This window comes from Oncorhynchus keta, chromosome 21 (genome assembly GCF_023373465.1).
Source record: "Oncorhynchus keta strain PuntledgeMale-10-30-2019 chromosome 21, Oket_V2, whole genome shotgun sequence".
NCBI lineage: Eukaryota > Metazoa > Chordata > Actinopteri > Salmoniformes > Salmonidae > Oncorhynchus > Oncorhynchus keta.
The window spans coordinates 21693841-21716646 of NC_068441.1; the positions used below are offsets into that span (position 1 = coordinate 21693841).

General features: G+C 44.8%; 1 protein-coding gene across 2 annotated transcripts in view; it reads left to right on the forward strand.

The window, feature by feature from the left end:
* Positions 1-22806, forward strand: part of cdk18 (cyclin dependent kinase 18) — a 75709-nt gene that overhangs the window by 41209 nt on the left and 11694 nt on the right. For both annotated transcript variants that reach the window (XM_035796922.2, XM_052473481.1), the window contains 2 exons: positions 8476-8597; positions 22170-22318. In XM_035796922.2, the coding sequence (XP_035652815.1) occupies positions 8480-8597; positions 22170-22318 (267 nt within the window). In that variant the 5' untranslated portion in view covers positions 8476-8479. The remainder of the gene's footprint in view (positions 1-8475; positions 8598-22169; positions 22319-22806) is intronic.

The window sequence follows — 22806 nt, forward strand, 5'->3', positions numbered from 1 at the left end:
ATACAACTCTCCTTCCGTGGCCTCCAACTGTTCTTAAATACAAGTAAAACGAAATGCATGCTCTTAAATCTATCGCTGCCTGCACCTGCACGCCCGTCCAGCATCATTACTCTGGACGGTTCTGACTTAGAATATGTGGACAACTACAAATACCTAGGGGTCTGGCTAGACTAAACTCTCCTTCCAGACTCACATTAACCATCTCCAATCCAAAATCAAATATAGAATCGGCTTCCTATTTCACAACAAAGCATCCTTCACTCATTCTGCCAAACATATGCTTGTAAAACTGACCATCCTACCGATCCTCGACTTCGGAAATGTCATTTACATAATAGCCTCCAACACTCTACTCAACAAATTGGATGCAGTCTATCACACTGCCATCTGTTTTGTCACCAAAGCCCCATATACTACCCACCACTGTGACCTGTACGCTCTCGTTGGCTTGCCCTCGCTTCATATTCGTTGCCAAACCCACTGGCTCCAGGTCATCTACAAGTCTTTGCTTGGTTAACTTCTTGCGTGGAGCCATGCCGGATCCAGTAGCGTAATCATAGCCTCAAGCTCAATACCATAACGCAACGTTAACTATTCATGAAAATCGCAAATGAAATGAAATTAATATGCTAGCTCTCAAGCTTAGCCTTTTGTTAACAACACTGTCATCTCAGATTTTCAAAAATAAGCTTCTCAAGCATAGCAAACTAGCATTTGTGTAACAGTACTGATAGCTAGCGTAGCATTTAGCGTTAGCATCAGCAGGAAACATTTTCACAAAAACCAGCAAAAACATTCAAATAAATAATTTACCTTTGAAGAACTTCGGATGTTTTCAATGAGGAGACTCTCAGTTAGATAGCAATGTTCAGTTTTTCCTGAAATATTTTTTGTGCAGGAGAAATCGGTCCGTTTGGTGCGTCACGTTTGGCTACCAAAACAAAAACGAAAATTCAGTTATCCAAACGCTGAACATTTTTCCAAATTAACTCCATAATATCGACTGAAACATGGCAAACGTTGTTTAGAACCAATCCTCAAGGTGTTTTTCACATATCTCTTCAATGATGCACACTTCCAGGAACGATACTTCTCTGTCTGTGTCGCATGGTAAAATTATTGCCACTGAGAGTTACGCACCAACGTAGACAAAGGACACCGGACGGGACCCTGGCAAATGTAGTCTCTTATGGCCAATCTTCCAATGATATGCCTACAAATACGTCACAATGCTGCAGACATCTTGGAGGAACGGCAGAGCACATAAGCTCGTTCACAGCATATTCACAGCCATATAAGGAGACAATGGAAAACAGAGCCTCAAAAATCCTGCTCATTTCCGGTTTGAAGTTGCATCTTGGTTTCGCCTGTAAGATCAGTTCTGGGGCACGCACAAATCAAATCAAATCAAATTTTATTTGTCACATACACATGGTTAGCAGATGTTAAATGCGAGTGTAGCGAAATGCTTGTGCTTCTAGTTCCGACAATGCAGTGATAACCAACAAGTAATCTAACTAACAATTTCAAAACTACTGTCTTATACACAGTGTAAGGGGATAAGGAACATGTACATAAGGATATATGAATGAGTGATGGTACAGAGCAGCATACAGTAGATGGTATCGAGTACAGTATATACATATGAGATGAGTGTGTAGACAAAGTAAACAAAGTGGCATAGTTAAAGTGGCTAGTGATACATGTGTTACATAAGGATGCAGTCGATGATGTAGAGTACAGTATATACATATGCATATGAGATGAATAATGTAGGGTAAGTAACATTATATAAGGTAGCATTGTTTAAAGTGGCTAGTGATATATTTACATAATTCCCATCAATTCCCATTATTAAAATGGCTGGAGTTGGGTCAGTGTCAATGACAGTGTGTTGGCAGCAGCCACTCAATGTTAGTGGTGGCTGTTTAACAGTCTGATGGCCTTGAGATAGAAGCTGTTTTTCAGTCTCTCGGTCCCAGCTTTGATGCACCTGTACTGACCTCGCCTTCTGGATGATAGCGGGGTGAACAGGCAGTGGTTCGGGTGGTTGATGTCCTTGATGATCTTTATGGCCTTCCTGTAACAACGGGTGGTGTAGGTGTCCTGGAGGGCAGGTAGTTTGCCCCGGTGATGCGTTGTGCAGTCCTCACTACCCTCTGGAGAGCCTTACGGTTGAGGGCGGAGCAGTTGCCGTACCAGGCGGTGATACAGCCCGCCAGGATGCTCTCGATTGTGCATCTGTAGAAGTTTGTGAGTGCTTTTGGTGACAAGCCGAATTTCTTCAGCCTCCTGAGGTTGAATAGGCGCTGCTGCGCCTTCTTCACGACGCTGTCAGTGTGAGTGGACCAATTCAGTTTGTCTGTGATGTGTATGCCGAGGAACTTAAAACTAGCTACCCTCTCCACTACTGTTCCATCGATGTGGATAGGGGGTGTTCCCTCTGCTGTTTCCTGAAGTCCACAATCATCTCCTTAGTTTTGTTGACGTTGAGTGTGAGGTTATTTTCCTGACACCACACTCCGAGGGCCCTCACCTCCTACCTGTAGGCCGTCTCGTCGTTGTTGGTAATCAAGCCTACCACTGTTGTGTCGTCCGCAAACTTGATGATTAAGTTGGAGCGTGCGTGGCCACGCAGTCGTGGGTGAACAGGGAGTACAGGAGAGGGCTCAGAACGCACCCTTGTGGGGCCCCGTGTTGAGGATCAGCGGGGAGGAGATGTTGTTGCCTACCCTCACCACCTGGGGGCGGCCCGTCAGGAAGTCCAGTACCCAGTTGCACAGGGGCGGGGTCGAGACCCAGGGTCTCGAGCTTGATGACGAGCTTGGAGGGTACTATGGTGTTGAATGCCGAGCTGTAGTCGATGAACAGCATTCTCACATAGGTATTCCTCTTGTCCAGGTGGGTTAGGGCAGTGTGCAGTGTGGTTGAGATTGCATCGTCTGTGGACCTATTTGGGCGGTAAGCAAATTGGAGTGGGTCTAGGGTGTCAGGTAGGGTGGAGGTGATATGGTCCTTGACTAGTCTCTCAAAGCACTTCATGATGACGGAAGTGAGTGCTACGGGCGGTAGTCGTTTAGCTCAGTTACCTTAGCTTTCTTGGGAACAGGAACAATGGTGGCCCTCTTGAAGCATGTGGGAACAGCAGACTGGTATAGGGATTGATTGAATATGTCCGTAAACACACCGGCCAGCTGGTCTGCGCATGCTCTGAGGGCGCGGCTGGGGATGCCGTCTGGGCCTGCAGCCTTGCGAGGGTTAACACGTTTAAATGTCTTACTCACCTCGGCTGCAGTGAAGGAGAGACCGCATGTTTCCGTTGCAGGCCGTGTCAGTGGCACTGTATTGTCCTCAAAGCGGGCCAAAAAGTTATTTAGTCTGCCTGGGAGCAAGACATCCTGGTCCGTGACTGGGCTGGATTTCATCTTGTAGTCCGTGATTGACTGTAGACCCTGCCACATGCCTCTTGTGTCTGAGCCATTGAATTGAGATTCCACTTTGTCTCTGTACTGACGCTTAGCTTGTTTAATAGCCTTGCGGAGGGAATAGCTGCACTGTTTGTATTCAGTCATGTTGCCAGACACCTTGCCCTGATTAAAAGCAGTGGTTCGCGCTTTCAGTTTCACGCGAATGCTGCCATCAATCCACGGTTTCTGGTTAGGGAATGTTTTTATCGTTGCTATGGGAACGACATATTCGACGCACGTTCTAATGAACTCGCACACCGAATCAGCGTATTCGTCAATATTCCCATCTGACGCAATACGAAACATGTCCCAGTCCACGTGATGGAAGCAGTCTTGGAGTGTAGAGTCAGCTTGGTCTGACCAGCGTTGGACAGACCTCAGCGTGGGAGCCTCTTGTTTTAATTTCTGCCTGTAGGCAGGGATCAGCAAAATGGAGTCGTGGTCAGCTTTTCCGAAAGGGGGGCGGGGCAGGGCCTTATGTGCGTCGCGGAAGTTAGAGTAACAATGATCCAAGGGTTTACCACCCCTGGTTGCGCAATCGATATGCTGATAAAATTTAGGGAGTCTTGTTTTCAGATTGGCTTTGTTAAAATCCCCAGCTACAATGAATGCAGCCTCCGGATAAATGTTTTCCAGTTTGCAAAGAGTTAAATAAAGTTTGTTCAGAGCCATCGATGTGTCTGCTTGGGGGGGGATATATACGGCTGTGATTATAATCGAAGAGAATTCTCTTGGAAGATAATGCGGTCTACATTTGATTGTGAGGAATTCTAAATCAGGTGAACAGAAGGATTTGAGTTCCTGTATGTTTCCTTCATCACACCATGTCCCGTTAGTCATGAGGCATACGCCCCCGCCACTCTTCTTACCAGAGAGATGTTTGTTTCTGTCCGCGCGATGCGTGGAGAAACCCGTTGGCTGCACCGCCCTGGATAGCGTCTTCCCAGTAAGCCATGTTTCCGTAAAGCAGAGAACGTTGCAGTCTCTGATGTCCCTCTGGAATGCCACCCTTGCTCGGATTTCATCAACCTTGTTGTCGAGAGACTGGACATTGGCAAGAAGAATACTGGGAAGTGGTGCGCGATGTGCCCTTTGACCAGAACACCGCCGCGTTTCCCTCTTTTTCGTAGTCGTTTCCTTGGGTCGCTGCAAGCGATCCATTCCGTTGTCCTGTTTGTAAGGCAGAACACAGGATCCGCGTCGCGGCGGAAAACATATTCTTGGTCGTACTGATGGTGAGGTGACGCTGAGCTTATATTCAGTAGTTCTTCTCGACTGTATGTAATGAAACCTAAGATGACCTGGGGTACTAATGTAAGAAATAACACGTAAAAAAACAAAAAACTGCATAGTTTCCTAGGAACGCGAAGCGAGGCGGCCATCTCAGTCGGCGCCAGATAACCATCTTTGCATAATATCTTTGCAGCTTTGAAAACGTCAGAGTGTTTTCTTTCCAAAGCTGGCAATTATATGCATAGTCGAGCATCTTTTTGTGAGAATATATTGTGCTTAAAACGGGCACGTTTTTTTATCCAATAATGAAATAGCGCCCCCCTAGCTTCAACTGGTTAAGCTCTGCCTTATCTCAGCTCACTGGTCACCATAGCAGCACCCACCTGTCGCACTCCCTCCAGCAGGTATATCTCACTGGTCAACCCCAAAGCCAATTCCTTATTTGACCGCCTTTCCTTCCAGTTCTCTGCTGCCAATGACTGGAATGAACTGCAAAAATCACTGAAGCTGGAGACTCATATCTCCCTCACTAGCTTTAAGCACCAGCTGTCAGAGCAGCTCACAGATCACTGCACCTGTACATAGACCATCTGTAAATAGCCCATCCAACTACCTCATCCCCCATACTGTATTTATTTATTTATCTTGGTCTTTTGCACCCCAGTATCTCTACTTGCACATTCATCTTCTGCACATCCATCACTCCAGTGTTTAATTGGTATATTGTAATTATTTCGCCACCATGGCCTATTTATTGCCGTTATAGAATCACCCACCCTAAACGGACCAAGCAGGGTGTCAACAGGCAGGAGCAGCCCAAAGAGGAGATGCGCAATAAGGATTTCTGGAAATGGGAGGAAATCCTCGACGGGAGAGGACCCTGGGCTAAACCAGGGGAGTGTAGCCGCCCAAAGGTGCAGCAGGAGAAGAGGCAACAGGAGCAGCCCAAGGAGGAGGACGAACTGGACGGTAAAGGACCCTGGGCTCAGCCTGGAGAATATTGCCGCCCCAAGGAAGAACTGGAGGCGGCGAAAGCTGAGAGGCGCAGGTATGAGGAGGCAGCACGGCGTAGCGGATGGAAGCCTGAGAGTCAGCCCCAAAAATGTATTGGGGGGGGGGCTCAGGGAGAGTGTGGCAGAGTCAGGAGTCAGACCTGAGCCAACTCTCCCTGTTTATCGTGAGGAGCCAAGGAGGAGACCAGAACCAGAGCCGGTGTTGGAGGTGAGCGAAGCAGAGACTGTGAAGGAGTTAATGGGGAAATTGGAGGAGAGAGAAATCAGGGAGTTGCTGTGTTGGTGCTTTTTGCATGGAATTCGCCCGACGGAACGTGTCAGGATTTGATGGCACCTGGGTCAGCGCTCCATAGGCACTGTTGTGCCTTCTTCACCACACTGTCTGTGTGGGTGGACCATTTCAGTTTGTCTGTGATGTGTAAACCCAGGAACTTAACTTTCCACCTTCCCCTGCTGTCCCTTCGATGTGGATAGGGGGGTGCTCCCTCTGCTGTTTCCTGAAGTCCACAATCATCTCCTTTGCTTTGTTGATGTAGAGTGAGAGGTTGTTTTCCTGACACCACACTCCGAGTGCCCTCACCTCCTCCCTGTAGGCTGTCTAGTCATTGTTGGTGATCAAGCCCACTAATGCTGTGTCATCTGCAAACCTGATGATTGAGTTGGAGGCGTGCATGGCCACGCAGTCGTGGGTGAACAGGGAGTACAGGAGAGGGCTGAGCACACACCCTTGAGGGGCCCCAGTGTTGAGGGTCAGCGAAGTGGAGATGTTGTTTCCTATCTTCACCACCTGGGGTGGCCGGTCAGAAAGTCCTGGACCCAGTTGCACAGGGTGGGGTTAAGAACCAGGGCCTCCAGCTTGATGAAGAGCTTGGAGGGTACTATGGTGTTGAATGCTGAGCTGTAGTCAATGAACAGAATTCTTATTCTCATGAGCTTAGTTCAACTGTTGTACCCCATCAGAACCCAAAATATAAGCTTGTTTTACTCCAATGTTTGTAAATGATGTAAATGTAAACAAACACTATGTAGCCTCAACATGGTCAGAACTAAGATGTTGATATCATGGATGGTGGTTACATTTCTCCAGGCCCATCCCTCAGCCTTTTTACCTAAACAGGAGCTGATATTGTTTCTACTGTTGATTGTCACTTTAAAGCGAAGTGTGCATCTTCAGGTTCAAATGATTGAAAAATGGAATAAGAAATTACACAGACGAATTGTACATTGTGTAGTGGCACCGACTGGTAAGATGCTTCAGGAGGGTGATCACGTGTGCTAGAAATGCAGAGGTCCTGGATTCATGCCTCGGGGTGAGCCAAATTAGGAGGACGTGGTACTCTAAGCAAGCAGCGTGATGTCCGTTACACACATGCACGCACAAGCATGTGTACGACTGAGGAACATAGTTCTGCCTACTCTTAGGTCTTAAAATAATTACATCACACACACAGTCTGAAAGGAAACTAATTAGAAAGTAGGAGACCATAGCAACCACCCTGCACTGCTGCGCAGTGAGTGAGAGTGAGAGAATGATATAATGAGTGGGGGGAGAGGGTTATATGGTTATGTGATGTATTGACAAAGCAGTGTCTGGGCCATGACAGAGAGGTGACTGTATTGATTAAATGCTCTCCTGCTATTTCGCTGCCTCATTATTCCGTCAATCAGTGATCTGATGTTAGCATTTTTAACAGCCAGGGAGCACCACACACAGAGACTGCCTCTCTGTCTCTCTGTTTCTGACCAAAGACCACAACCCAATCACTAACGGGAGCTGTTCTGTTTGGTGTGCCATGGGAGGGTGTGCAGTTAGGTTAGAGAACATTGGTTCAGCAGAGGGTAGTTACATATTCACTTTCCTCTGTCCAGACAGTCTGATCGTTATGCTCTTTCACCCCGGGGATTATGGTTAGTGGTTCAAATTGTATAATGTGGTCGTAGCCTGTAAAATGTTAAGGACATGGTGTTGTTTGAGTAACTTTGCCTTGGATCTGGATCTATTTATTTAACCCTTATTTTACCAGGTACTTTGACTGAGAAACCATTCTAATTTACAGCAACGATCTGGGGAATAGTTACAGGGGATAGGAGGGGGGATGAATGAGCCAATTGTAAGCTGGGATGGCTTTTACCTCAGTGGGCTTACATCGAATCAAAGTTGATTTGTCACGTGCGCCGAATATAACAGGTGAAATGAAATGTGAAATGCTTACTTGCAGGCTCTGACCAATGGTGTGAAAAAAAAGTGTGTGTGTGTGTAGGTAAGTAAAGAAATAAAAAGTAAAACAGTAAAAAGACATTTGAAAAAAGAGTAGCAGGGCTATATACAGACACCTGTTAGTCAGGCTTATTGAGGTAGTATGTACATATATGATGAACAGAGAGTAGCAGATGCGTAAAAAGAGGGGTTGGCGGGTGGTGGGACACAATGCAGATAGCCCGGTTAGCCAATGTGCTAAAGGTCTTACTCACGTTGGCTACGGAGAGCGTGATCACACAGTCGTCCGGAACAACTGATGCTCTCATGCATGCCTCAGTGTTGCTTGCCTCGAAGCGAGCATAGAAGTGATTTCGCTCGTGTCACTGGGCAGCTCGCGGCTGTGCTTCCCCTTGTAGTCTGTAATAGTTTGCAAGCCCTGCCACATCCGACGAGCGTCGGAGCCGGTGTAGTATGAGTCTGGAGTGATATACAGCAAAAAAAACAGGGTTCGATACCCAGTCATTTACATACATGTATGCCTTGTGCTCTCTCTCTCTCTCAGCGCCATGAACAAGATGAAGAACTTTAAGCGACGTTTCTCTCTGTCTGTCCCTCGCACTGAGACCATCGAGGAAAACGAGTTCACTGAGCAAATCAACCAGCTCAACATCCAACACACTCAGGGTAAGACCTCTAACTACCTTGCACTGCCTGTCTAACACTGTCCAATGACACACAGCAAATCATCTCCTCTGTCCTCCTTGTATCCGGTGGGTCTTGCTGTTATGAGTGTTGCTAATGGATGACAGCGTTTTGGGACTATATTTAGAAACAGGAAGCTTAAAATCCTGATCCCAGATCTTACACTACTTTCTCCTCCATACCTCCCTGCATTCATTTATTCATCCTTTTATTAATGGATCAGGCCATTCTTTGATCCGTTTGTAATCAAACCACCAGCCCAGTCATCTGTACCAGCCCCACTCTGTCCCCACAGCCTGTATATCACTGATTTCCAGCTAAGGGAAGGCTGCAGTTTGATGAGTTTAGGACACACATTTACACAAGCTCTGAGTGGAGAGATAGAAGAGAGGAGAAGCAGAAAGAGAGGTGTGTGTAAGAGAGGACAGGAGAGGGAGAGAAAAAGACGGAGAGAGAAAGACGGAGAGGGAGGGAGAGAGAAAGACGGAGAGGGAGGGAGGGAGAGAGAGAGAAAGACAGGGAGGGAGGGAGGGAGGGAGGGAGAGAGAAAGACAGAGAGAAAGACTGAGAGGGAGGGAGGGAGGGAGGGAGGGAGGGAGGGAGGGAGGGAGGGAGGGAGACGGAGAGGGAGGGAGGGAGACGGAGAGGGAGGGAGAAAGACGGGGAGGGAGGGAGGGAGGGAGGGAGGGAGGGAGGGAGGGAGGGAGGGAGGGAGAAAGACGTGGAGGGAGGGAGGGAGAAAGACGTGGAGGGAGGGAGGGAGGGAGGGAGGGAGGGAGGGAGGGAGGGAGGGAGGGAGGGAGGGAGAAAGACTGAGAGGGAGGGAGGGAGGGGAGGGAGGGAGGGAGAAAGACAGACGGAGAGGGATGGAGGGAGAGAGAAAGACGGAGAGGGAGGGAGGGAGAGAGAAATACGGAGAGGGATGGAGGGAGAGAGAAAGACGGAGAGGGAGGGAGGGAGAGAGAAAGAGAGGGAGGGAGGGAGGGAGAGAGAGAGAGAGACAGGAATGGAGGGAGAGAGAAAGACGGAGAGGGATGGAGGGAGAGAGAAAGACGGAGAGGGAGGGAGGGAGAGAGAAATACGGAGAGGGATGGAGGGAGAGAGAAAGACGGAGAGGGAGGGAGGGAGAGAGAAAGAGAGGGAGGGAGAGAGAAAGAGAGGGAGGGAGGGAGGGAGAGAGAGAGAGAGACAGGAATGGAGTGAGAGAGAAAGACGGAGAGGGAGGGAGGGAGGGAGAGAGAAAGACGGAGGGAGGGAGGGAGGGAGAGACTGAGAGGAATGGAGGGAGAGAGAAATACGGAGAGGGATGGAGGGAGAGAGAAAGACGGAGGGATGGAGGGAGAGAGAAAGACTGAGGGATGGAGGGAGAGAGAAAGACGGAGAGGGAGGGGTGGAAGAGTGAGACGGGGTGCTGGGAGCTGAGGCTGATGGGGATTAGCAGTGTTCAAGACACATTTATACAAGCCAATCTCCCTTGTTGTAGGCCACTGGGTCAGAGCAACAACCATCCTCTCATCTGGCACTAGTCTGCCCTGCAGCAGTGAAAGAAAACCTTTTAACCATTGTGCTCTGGTGTTCATAGTGTTCTTTAGGCTCTCTGTCAATCCAGACATTCTACCCTTCGCAACCCCTTATTCCACCACAGCCTGTTTCAGACAACAACTGAATAAAGATTTCATGAAATAATCATTGATTTCTGCAACAGTGAATCAGGGCGATGCTGTCCAACTTTCTGTCCATGTTTGGAGTGACGGACTTGGCTGACATTTTTTTCCGGGAATTAACCACGTAACCTAACATTCCTTTCAACTCCTAATGAGTTTGGGATAAAACATCAGCAACACAACCTTTCCTAGACTCTCAAATAATGTTTTTTCACATCAAGATACAGCTCAATCATATTCCCTGACACTGAAATACCAGAACACACAAAAAGTTTGTCAACATAATATCCCCTTCAGTCGCCTGTCTCGGTAGGTAAGCAAAAAAAGTCAATTAGTCACGTCTGAGTGAGAGATTAATTCATTAGCAAACCTTACAGGCTAATGTGTGTGTACCAGGGAGGCCACCCGTCCACCTGCCAGTCTAATCTTTCAGCCAATCGAATAGAGCAACCTAGTTTACAGTGCCTTCGGGAAGTATTCAGACCCCTTGACTTTTTCCACAATTTGTTAGTTTACAGCCTTATTCTAAAATGTATTAAATAGTTTTTTTCCCTCATCAATCTACACCCCCCATAATGACAAAGCAAAAACGTATCACATTTCCATAAGTATTCAGACCCTTTACTCAGTACTTTGCTATAGCACCTTTGGCAGCGATTACAGCCTTCGAGTCTTCTTGGGTATGACGTTACAAGCTTGGCACACCTGTATTTGGGGAGTTTCTTCCATTCTTCTCTGCAGATCCTCTGAAGCTCTGTCAGGTTGGATAGGGAGCGTTGCTGCACAGCTATTTTTAGGTCTCCAGAGATGTTTGATCGGGTTCCGGTCTGGGCTCTGGCTGGGCCACTCAATGACACTTAGAGATTTGTCCCAAAGCCACTCCTGTGGTGTCTTGCCTGTGTGCTTAGGGTCGTTGTCCTGTTGGAAGGTGAACCTTCGCCCCACTTTGAGGTCCTGAGGGCTCGGGAGCAGGTTTTCTAAAAAGGTTCTCCCATCTCCACAGGGTAACTATAGAACACTGTCAGAGTGACCATCAGGTTCTTGGTCACCTCCCTGACCAAGGCCCTTCTCTCCCGATTTCTCAGTTTGGCCAGCTCTAGGAAGAGTCTTGGTGGTTCCAAACTTGTTCTTGGGCACTGTGTTCTTGAGGACCTTCAACACTGCAGACATTTTTTGGTACTCTTCCCCAGATCTGTGTTTCGACACAATCCTGTCTCACGCTCTACGGACAATTCCTTCGACCTCATGGCTTGGTCTTTGCTTTGATATGCACTGTAAACTGTGGGACCTTTATATAGACAGGTGTGTGTGCCTTTCCAAATCATGTCCAATCAACTGTATTTACCACAGGTGGACTCCAGTCAAGTTGTAGAAACATCTCAAGGATGATCAATGGAAACAGGATGCACCTGAGCATAATTTCGAGTCTCATACCAAAGGGTCTGAATAATTATGTAAATAAGGTATCTGGGTTTTTTTTTTATATACATTTGCAAACATCAACTTGTTTTAGCTTTGACATTGTGGGGTATTGTGTGTAGATATCTGAGGATTATTTATTTAGTCAATTTTAGAAGGGGTATAGTTTCACTATATTAAATAATACTTTTATATGCTGATGGGAAGATAAACATAATGAAATAATTGAATTAGTTCAGGTCATCACATTAAACACTGTCATACAAATTTTAACCAGAGCCAGCTAGAGAAGAATGGATGCCCCATCGGTAGAAAACATTGTAGTCGCCTACAACAGTAAGCTTCATTAGAAATGCAACTCTGAGAGGAACCAACAATCAGCAGACAGCTCCTGTCTTGAATTTGAGTTTCCTACCTGGCCATGTGAGAGCCTTTGTCTGCCCTTTAATACATTATTCACTTCATCAGATGTCTATATTATCTCCCAATTTAGATAGGATAGGACTATAACACACAGTCTTTTAAATATACACATAGGCTGAAGACTCTGTACCCTCTCATTATAAAGAACAATATTATTGTGAACACTTTTCTTCCTCCTGTACCCGCACACCAACAAAAACACGACTACAAACTATCTCACACTCACTAACTCTCCTTCTTTGTGGACATGGCCTTACATAAAGACATCTTGTGGTCCACTGATTGGATTGTCCTTTTCCAAACAGGCTGTCTTATACCTTTGTGTGTGTGTGTGTGTGTGTGTGTGTGTGTGTGTGTGTGTGTGTGTGTGTGTGTGTGTGTGTGTGTGTGTGTGTGTGTGTGTGTGTGTGTGTGTGTGTGTGTGTGTGTGTGTGTGTGTGTGTGTGTGTGTGTGTGTGTGTGTGTGTGTGTGTGTGTGTGTGTGTGTGTGTGTGTGTCTCACCTGCCCTGACCCCAATTACAAGCAGACAGATCAAAGGGTTGCTGTAACTGTGATATTTAAATGACCAGCCTGCTCCCTTTATTTCTTCCCCTCTCGCTCTCTCGTTCTGTAACCACCCATAGCGAAAGTATTAATCAAACTAAGATATCATCATAGCTATCTTTCTCACCATTAATCTATCACCACTTCATACTAGAGGTTGACCGATTAATCGGAATGGCCAATTAATTAGGGATGATTTCAAGTTTTCATAACAATCGGAAATCAGTATTTTTGGACACCGATTTGGCCTATTTATTTAACTAGGCAAGTCAGTTAAGGACACATTCTTATTTTCAATAACGGTCTAGGAACGGTGGGCTAACTGCCTTGTTCAGGTGCAGAACGACAGATTTTTACCTTGTCAGCTCGAGGATTCAATCTTGCAACCTTAGAGTTAACTAGTCCAACGCTCTAACCATCTGCCCTCTCATTGCACTCCACGAGGAGCCTGCCTGTTACGTGAATGCAGTGTGAATGCAGTAAGCCAAGCTAAGTTGCTAGCTAGCATTAAACTTGTAAAAATCAATCAATCAATCATAATTACTAGTTAACTACACATGGTTGATGATATTACTAGTTTATCTAGCGTGTCCTGCGTTGCATGTAATCGATGCGGTGCGTATTCGCGAAAAAGGACTGTCTTTGCTCCAATGTGTACCTAACCATAAACATCAATGCCTTTCTTAAAATCAATACACAGAAGTATATATTTTTAAACCTGCATATTTAGCTAAAAGAAATCCATGTTAGCAGGCAATATTAACCAGGTGAAATTGTGTCACTGCTCTTGCGTTCATTGCACGCAGAGTCAGTGTATATGCAACAGTTTGGGTCGCCTAATTTGCCAGAATTTTAATAATAAATGTTTTCGAAATGATAGATTCCGGATTCGACCATATTAATGACCTAAGGCTTGTATTTATGTGTGTTATTATGTTATAACTAAGTCTATGATTTGATAGAGCAGTCTGACTGAGCGGTGGTAGGCAGCAGCAGGCTCGTAAGAATTAATTCAAACAGCACTTTCATGCGTTTTGCCAGCAGCTCCTCGTTGTGCTTCAATCATTGCGCTGTTTATGACTTCAAGCCTATCAACTCCCGAGATTAGGCTGGTGTAACCAATGTTAAATGGCTAGCTAGTTAGCAGGGGGGGGTGCTAATAGCGTTTAAACGTCACTCGCTCTGAGACTTGGAGTGGTTGTTCCCCTTGCTCTGCATGGGTAACGCTGCATCGAGGGTGGCTGTTGTCAATGTGTTCCTGGTTCGAGCCCTGGTAGGAGCGAGGAGAGGGACAGAAGCTATACTGTTACACTGGCAATACTAAAGTGCCTATAAGAACTTCCAATAGTCAAAGGTTAATGAAATACAAATGGTATAGAGAGAAATAGTCCTATAATTCCTATAATAACTACAACCTAAAACTTCTTACCTGGGAATATTGAAGACTCATGTTGAAACACGTCTGGTGTTCAACCTTCCCAAGTTCTCTCACGTCACCCCGCTCCTCCGCTCTCTCCACTGGCTTCCAGTTGAAGCTCGCATCCGCTACAAGACCATGGTGCTTGCCTACGGAGCTGTGAGGGGAACGGCACCTCAGTACCTCCAGGCTCTGATCAGGCCCTACACCCAAACAAGGGCACTGCGTTCATCCACCTCTGGCCTGCTCGCCTCCCTACCACTGAGGAAGTACAGTTCCCGCTCAGCCCAGTCAAAACTGTTCGCTGCTCTGGCTCCCCAATGGTGGAACAAACTCCCTCACGACGCCAGGACAGCGGAGTCAATCACCACCTTCCGGAGACACCTGAAACCCCACCTCTTTAAGGAATACCTAGGATAGGATAAAGTAATCCTTCTCACCCCCCCCCCCCTTAAAAGATTTAGATGCACTATTGTAAAGTGGCTGTTCCACTGGATGTCATAAGGTGAATGCACCAATTTGTAAGTCGCTCTGGATAAGAGCGTCTGCTAAATGACTTAAATGTAAATGTAAATGTGAAAGTAACCACCAGCTTTCATATGTTCTTATGTTCTGAGCAAGGAACTTAAACGTTAGCTTTCTTACATAGCACATATTGCACTTTTACTTTCTTCTCCAACACTTTGTTTTTGCCTTATTTAAACCAAATTGAACATGTTTCATTATTTATTTGAGGCTACATTGATTTTATTGATGTATTATATTAAGATAAAATAAGTGTTCATTCAGTATTGTTGTAATTGTCATTTTTACAAAAAAACATTTTTTTTAAATCAGCCGATTAATTGGTATCGGCTTCTTTTAGTCCTCCAATTATCGGTATCGGCATTAAAATCATAATCGGTCGACCTCTACTTCATTCCATCCAATTCCCTCTCTCTCGCCTTCGTTGATCTCTCGATCTCTATTCCATCTCTCTATCGCTCTTTTGCCCAATCAATTTTTCACCTTATTTTTCTAACACTTAAGTGAGTTGGTTAGATACTTGCCTTCTGCCTATGAATGATTCACTTTTATTTAAACTAAAATCTACCATCTAAATTTCCATCATCATCATTTGCGTGCATGTACACCAGAAATGGTATCTGTGTTTGCAGACACAAGTGTATCTACTAATAAAAGGAAGACTGCGGGTGCAGGAATAAATATTAATGGGTGAGCTATCTGTCAGAGAGAGAGGAGACAAGAGAAGGAAACAGAGAAAGAGGGGGGAGAGGAGACCGAGAGAGAGATAGGGGAGGGGTGCGAAGAGAGAATATTTCCATCTGTTTAGCCCTATCCTCACATGCTTTTGTTAGCAATCAGTGTCTCCATGGAAACAAGGAGTTAAAGAGCTCACTGCAGACTACATCAAACACCTCAGGAGGCAATTGGCTGAACACACACAAGAATGCGCAGAAGCACAAACACACCCTAGCAACCAACGGTCATTGAAATTGTTAAAAGGTTTTAAAAACTATTTTAATAAATGAAACAGTTGGACAATGGATGAACACTTAAAAAAAAAAACATTTTTGTATTTTAGGAGATACTCTTATCAAGAGTGACTTACAGTACTGAGTGCATACATTTTCATACCTTTTCGTACTGGTCCTCTGTGGGAATCCAACCCACAACCCTGACATTACCATGCTCTACCAACTGAGCCTCGTGGCATTACATTTTACACATTTTTATGAATGGTGTTCAGGCATTATATTGTCAAATGGCAAAAAAAATGTATGTACTTGTGTGTGTATATAAACTACCGTTCAAAAGTTTGGGGTCACTTAGAAATGTCCTTGTTTTTGAAAGAAAAGCACATTTTTGTCCATTAAAATAACATCAAATTGATCAGAAATAAGGTGTTGTCACATTCTGACCTTAGTTCCTTTGTTTTGTCTTAGTTTTAGTATGGTCAGGGCGTGAGTTGGGGTGGGCAGTCTGTTCTTTTTTCTATGATTTGGGATTTCTGTGTTTGGCCTGGTATGGTTCTCAATCAGAGGCAGCTGTCAATTGTTGTCCCTGATTGAGAACCATACTTAGGTAGCCTGTTTTCAGCCTTGAGTTGTGGGTGATTATCTTCTGTTGAGTGTTTGTATTCTGCACCAGACAGAACTGTTTTGGTTTCTTTCGTTCACTTTGTTGTTTTGTATTGCAGTGTTCAGTTTGATTAATTAAATATTAACATCATGAACGCATACCATGCTGCGCTTTGGTCCTCCGATCCTTCCTACTACTCCTCAGAGGAGGAGAAACCCGTACAAGTGTAGACATTGTTAATGTTGTAAATGACTATTGTAGCTGGAAACACCTGATTTCTTTTAAATGGATTATCTACGTAGGCGTATAGAGGCCCATTATCAGCAACCATCACTCCTGTGTTCCAATGGCACGTTGTGTTAGCTAATCCAAGTTTATCATTTTAAAAGGCTAAATGATCATTAGAAAACCATTTTGCAATTATGTTAGCACAGCTGAAAACTGTTGTGCTGATTTAAAGAAGCAATAAAACTGGCCTTCTTTAGACTAGTTGAGTGTCTGGAGAATCAGCATTTGTGGGTTAGATTACAGGCTCATAATGGCTAGAAACAAAGCACTTCCTTCTGAAACTCGTCAGTCTAGCTGGTGGCCCAGCTGCACAACTGAGCAAGAAGACAAGTACATTAGAATGTCTACTTTGAGAAACAGACGCCTCACAAGTTCTCAACTGTCAGCTTCATTAAATAGTACCTGCAAAATACCAGTCTCAATGTAAACAGTGAAGAGGTGACACCAGGATGCTGGCCCTTCTAGGCAGAGTTCCTCTGTCCAGTGTTGTTTTTTTCCACATATTAATATTTTATATTTATTGGCCATTCTGAGATATGGCTTTTTCTTTGCAACTCTGCCTAGAAGGCCAGCATCCCGGAGTCACCTCTTCAATGAAGCTGCCAGTTGAGGAATTGTGAGGCGTCTGTTTCTCAAACTATACATACATACATACATACATACATACATACATACATACATACATACATACATACATACATACATACATACATACATACATACATACATACATACATACATACATAACCTGTCCACACACACACAAACACACCTACTCTTTCCAGAGTTTCTTTATTTTTACTATTTTCTACATAGTAAATATATATTTCAAATTGTTTAACACTTTTTTGGTTACTACATGATTCCATGTGTTATTTCATAGTTTTGATGTCTTCACTTTCTACAATGTAGAAAAAAGTTTAAAAAAAAAGAAAAACCCTTGAATGAATAGGTGTGTCCAAACTTTTGACTGTTACTTTATATATTTTATTATTATCAAATACAACAGGTGTAGTAGACCTTACAGTGAAATGCTTACTTACAAGCTCCCAACCAAAAATACGGACAAGAATAAGAGATAAAAGTAACAAGTAAATAAAGAGCAGCAGTAAAACAACAATAGCGAGACTATATACAGGGGGGGTACCAGTACAGAGTCAATGTGCGGGGGCATCGGTTAGTTGAGGTAGTATGTACATGTAGGTAGAGTTATTAAAGTGACTATGCTTAGATGACAACAGAGGTCCTGAATGGCAGTAGAGGAGTAGAGGTCCTGGATGGCAGGAAGTTTGGCCCGTGTACTGGGCCGTTCACACTACCCTCTGTAGTACCTTGTGGTCGGAGGCTGAGCAGTTGCCATACCAGGCAGTGATGCAACAAGTCAGGATGCTCTCGAAGGTGCAGCTGTAGAACCTTTTGAGGATCTGAGGACCCATGCCATATCTTTTCAGTCTCCTGAGGGGGAATAGGTTTTGTCGTGCCCTCTTCACGACTGTCTTGGTGTGCTTGGACCATGTTAGTTTGTTGATGATGTGGACACCAAGGAACTTGAAGCTCTCAACCTGCTCAACTGCAGCCCCCGATGAGAATGGAGGCGTGCTCGGTCCTCTTTTTCCTGTAGTCCACAATCATCTCTTTTGTCTTGGTCACGTTGAGGGAGACGTTGTTGTCCTGGCACCACATGGCCAGGTCTCTGACCTCCTCCTTATAGACTGTCTCGTTGTTGTCGGTGATCAGGCCTACCACTGTTGTGTTATCGGCAAATTGAATGATGGTGTTGGAGTCAAATAAGTGAACATGGAGTACAGGAGGGGACTGAGCAAGCACCCCTGTGTTGAGGATCAGCATTGCGGATGTGTTGTTACCTACCCAGGAAGTCCAGGATCCAGTTGTCGAGGGAGGTGTTTAGTTCAAGGGTCCTTATCCTATTGATGAGCTTTGAGGGCACTATGGTGTTGAACGCTGAGCTGTAGTCAATGAATAGCATTCTCACATAGGTGTCCCTTTTGTCCAGCTGGGAAAGAGCAGTGTGGAGTGCAATAGAGATTGCATCATGTGTGGATCTGTTGGGGTGGTATGCAAATTGAAGTGGGTCTAGGGATTTCTGGGATAATGGTGTTGATGTGAACCATGGCCAGCCTTTCAAAGCACTTCATGGCTACAGACGTGAGTGCTACGGGTCGGTAGTCATTTAGGCACGTTACCTAAGTGTTCTTGGGCACAGGCACTATGGTGGTCTGCTTAAAACATGTTGGTACTACAGACTCGAACAGGGAGAGGTTGAACATTTCAGTGTAGACACTTGCCAGTTGGTCAGCGCATGCTCGCAGTACTCGTCCTGGTAATCCGTCTGGCCCTGTGGCCTTGTGAATGTTGACCTGTTTAAAGGTCTTACTCACCGGCTGCGGAGAGCGTGATCACAGTCTTCTGGAACAGCTGGTGCTCTCATGCATGTTTCAGTGTTATTTGCCTCGAAGCATGCATAGAAGTAGTTTAGCTCGTCTGGTAGGCTCATGTCACTGGGCAGCTCTCGGCTGTGCTCCCCTTTGTAGTCTGTAATGGTTTGCAAGCCCTGCCACATCCGACGAGCGTCAGAGCCGGTGTGGTATAATTTGACTTTAGTCCTGTATTGACGCTTTGCCTGTTTGATGGTTTGTCGGAGGGCATAGCGGGATTTCTTATCAGCTACCGGGTTAGAATCCTGGTCCTTGAAAGCGGCAGCTCTAGCCTTCAGCTCAGTGTTGATGCTGCCTGTAATCCATGGCTTCTGGTTGTGGTATGTATGTACAGTCACTGTGGGGACAACGTCATCGATGCACTTATTGATGAAGCTAATAACAGTTGTGGTGTACTCCATATTCCAGTCTGTGCTAGCAAAACAGTCCTGTAGCTTAGCATCTGCTTCATCTGATCACTTTTTATTGATCTTGTCACTGGTGCTTCCCTCTAATTGTTAATTGTAAGCAGGAATCAGGAGGATATAATTATGGTCAGATTCGTTAAATTGAGGGCGAGGGATAACTTTGTATGCGTCTCTGTGTGTGGAGTATACAGTTGAAGTCGGAAGTTTACATACACTTGGGTTGGAGTCATTAAAACTCGTTTTTCAACCATTCCACAGATTTCTTGTAAACAAACTATAGTTTTGGCAGGTCGGTTAGGACATTTAATTTGTGCATGACACAAGTCATTTTTCCAACAATTGTTTACAGACAGATTATTTCACTTATAATTCACTGTATCACATTTCCAGTGGGTCAGAAGTTTACATACACTAAGTTGACTGTGCCTTTAAACAGATTGGAAAATTCCCAAAAATTATGCCATGGCTTTAGAAGCTTCTGGTAGGCTAATTCACATAATTTGAGTCAATTGGAGGTGTACCTGTGGGTGTATTTCAAGGCCTACCTTCAAATTTGATGCCTCTGCTTGACATCATGGGAAAATCAAAAGAAATCAGCCAGGACCTCAGATTTCAAAACAATTGTAGACCTCCACAAATCTGGTTCATCCTTGGGAGCAATTTCCAAACACCTGAAGGTACCAAGTTCATCTGTACAAACAATAGTATGCAAGTATAAACACCATGGGACCACGCAGCCATCTTACCGCTAAGGAAGGAGACATGTTCTGTCTCCTAGAGATGAATGTACTTTGGTGTGAAAAGTGCAAATCAATCTCAGAACAACAGCAAAGAACATTGTGAAGATGCTGGAGGAAGCAGGTACAAAGTATCTATATCCACAGTAAAATGAGTCCTAAATCGACATAACCTGAAAGGCCGCTCAGCAAGGAAGAAGCCACTGCTCCAAAACCGCCGTAAAAAAGCCAGACTACGGTTTGCAACTGCACATGGGGACAAAGATCGTACTTTTTGGAGAAATATCCTCTGGTCTGATGAAACAAAAACAGAACTGTTTGGCCAAAATGACCATAGTTATGTTTGGAGGAAAAAGGGGGAGGCTTGCAAGCCGAAGAACACCATCCTGACCATGAAGCACGGGGGTGGTAGCATCATGTTGTGGGGGTGCTTTGCTGCAGGAGGGAATGGTGCATTTCACAAAATAAATGGCATCATGAGGGAGGAAAATTATGTGGATATATTGAAGCAACAACTCAAGACATCAGTCAGGAAGTTAAAGCTTGGTCGGAAATGGGTCTTCCAAATGGACAGTGACCCCAAGCATACTTCCAGAGTTGTGGCAAAATGGCTTAAGGACAACAAAGTCACGGTACTGAAGTGGCCATCACAAAGCCCTGACCTCAATCCTATAGAACATTTGTGGGCAGAACTGAAAAAGTGTGTGTGAGCAAGGAGGCCTATTACCCTGACTCAGTTACACCAGCTCTGTCAGGAGGAATGGGCCAATATTCACCCAACTTATTGTGGGAAGCTTGTGGAAGGCTATCCAAAACGTTTGAGCCAAGTTAATCAATTTAAAGGCAATGCTACCAATATTGATTGAGTGTATGTAAACTTCTGACCCACTGGGAATGTGATAAAATAAATAAAAGCTGAAATAAATCATTCTCTCTACTATTATTCTGATATTTCACATTCTTAAAATAAAGTGGTGATCCTAACTGACCTACGACAGGGAATCTTTACTTGGATGAAATGTCAGGAATTGTGAAAAACTGAGTTTAAATGTATTTGGCTACGGTGTATGTAAACTTCTGACTTCAACTGTACCTGTAATGGATGTCGTCGGGAGAAAGAGAGGAGGACCAAAGTGCAGCGTGGTAAGTGTTCATGATGATGTTTAATTAAAACTCACTAAACAATAAATGACAACGTGAAGTTACCATAACCGAAACACTCACACGGAAACAAACACCCACAACCCAAAAGTGAAACCCAGGCTACCTAAGTATGATTCTCAATCAGGGACAACAATTGACAGCTGCCTCTGATTGAGAACCATACTAGGCCGAACTCAAAAACCAACATAGAAAAACAAACAGACTGCCCACCCAACTCACGCCCTGACCATACTAAAACAAAGGAACTAAGGTCAGAACGTGACAGTACCTATACAAACTTTTCATTGTTTGCGAGATCAGACATACTATAATATCACTATAATCCAAGTGTTCATTTTCGGAACTTGCCTTCATTTCAGTGCATCTAATTTGTAAACATTTCAAGTGTATTAAATCATTACTTTTTTCAATTACAAAAAAATGAACAACCATCAAAATAAATGGCTGAAAACGACAGCTCCTCAAGTGGGTGGGTTATGCGCGTTGCTACTGTACGCACACACACACACACACATCAAATCACTATACACACATAGGCACAGACACACATACATAGAGGTTTCAATCAGTGTGATGGAAGAGACACATATCCACTCCAAACACATCCAAAAGCAGTGAGACCAACAATCCATTCACATACAGGGTCAAACCAAGGCTGAAACACTCCACCTTGAGCTGTTCAACGGCCTGACACAGTTACATATGCACACATTTCCACACAGTATAGCTGATACAGCCTTGTCCAGTGTCCAGACTGAAAGAGTGCTGTGTTGTTGTTTCATAAAGAGTAATTGTCCACTCAATATGTTGTGTACAAAACTGAAGAGGATAGATTGTTAAAGCAAGTGTGTGTGTGTGTGTATGAGGTTACAATATATATTTATCAGTATCTGTGTGTTACGTTTTCTATAACACTAAAGTGTATGTTGTCTCCCTCTCTGTCTGACCTGCAGCACTGACTCCAGACAGCCTGACTCTGCCGTCACTGCACCCTGAGGCCAGTCCCAGTCCAGTGAGCCCTGAGCCAGCCATACCCGGAGCACAGTCCCCCTCCCAGCTCCAGTACCGCAGCAAAGCACCCCACCGACGCTTCTCTATGGAAGTGAGACAGGGAGGGAGAGTTGGGAAGAAAGACAAATGTATATAAAATATAGAGAGTTTAGATGTGATAAAGTTAATATAGACAGACCGTTTAGTATAGTATAGCTCAAAACACCAATCTGAAAGGAACTGCTATACTGAGAGAGACACTAAGTAAATATAGCCTCCTGTACAAGTCAGGTAACACATTACTTGAAGCGGGTATACATAAGGCATTCATAAAACCGTTATGAAACCAGTCATAACACCATTATGATATCATAAGTGACTGGGTTCCTCTCCAGGCTGAGTGGCCATAACTTCCTGTCAGCCTCAGAACAGCAGTAGCTGCTACACAGCCCACAGGGAATTACAATCATCTGAATTTTTTTTCTTTACCGTCTCTCGCTTTATTTCTTCTTCTTTTTTGCTTCCACTAAACCCAGCCGTGACAGATACCTTTAGTGAGAGAATTCAGCCGTATTACTTTTCAACAAAAATAACTGCAAA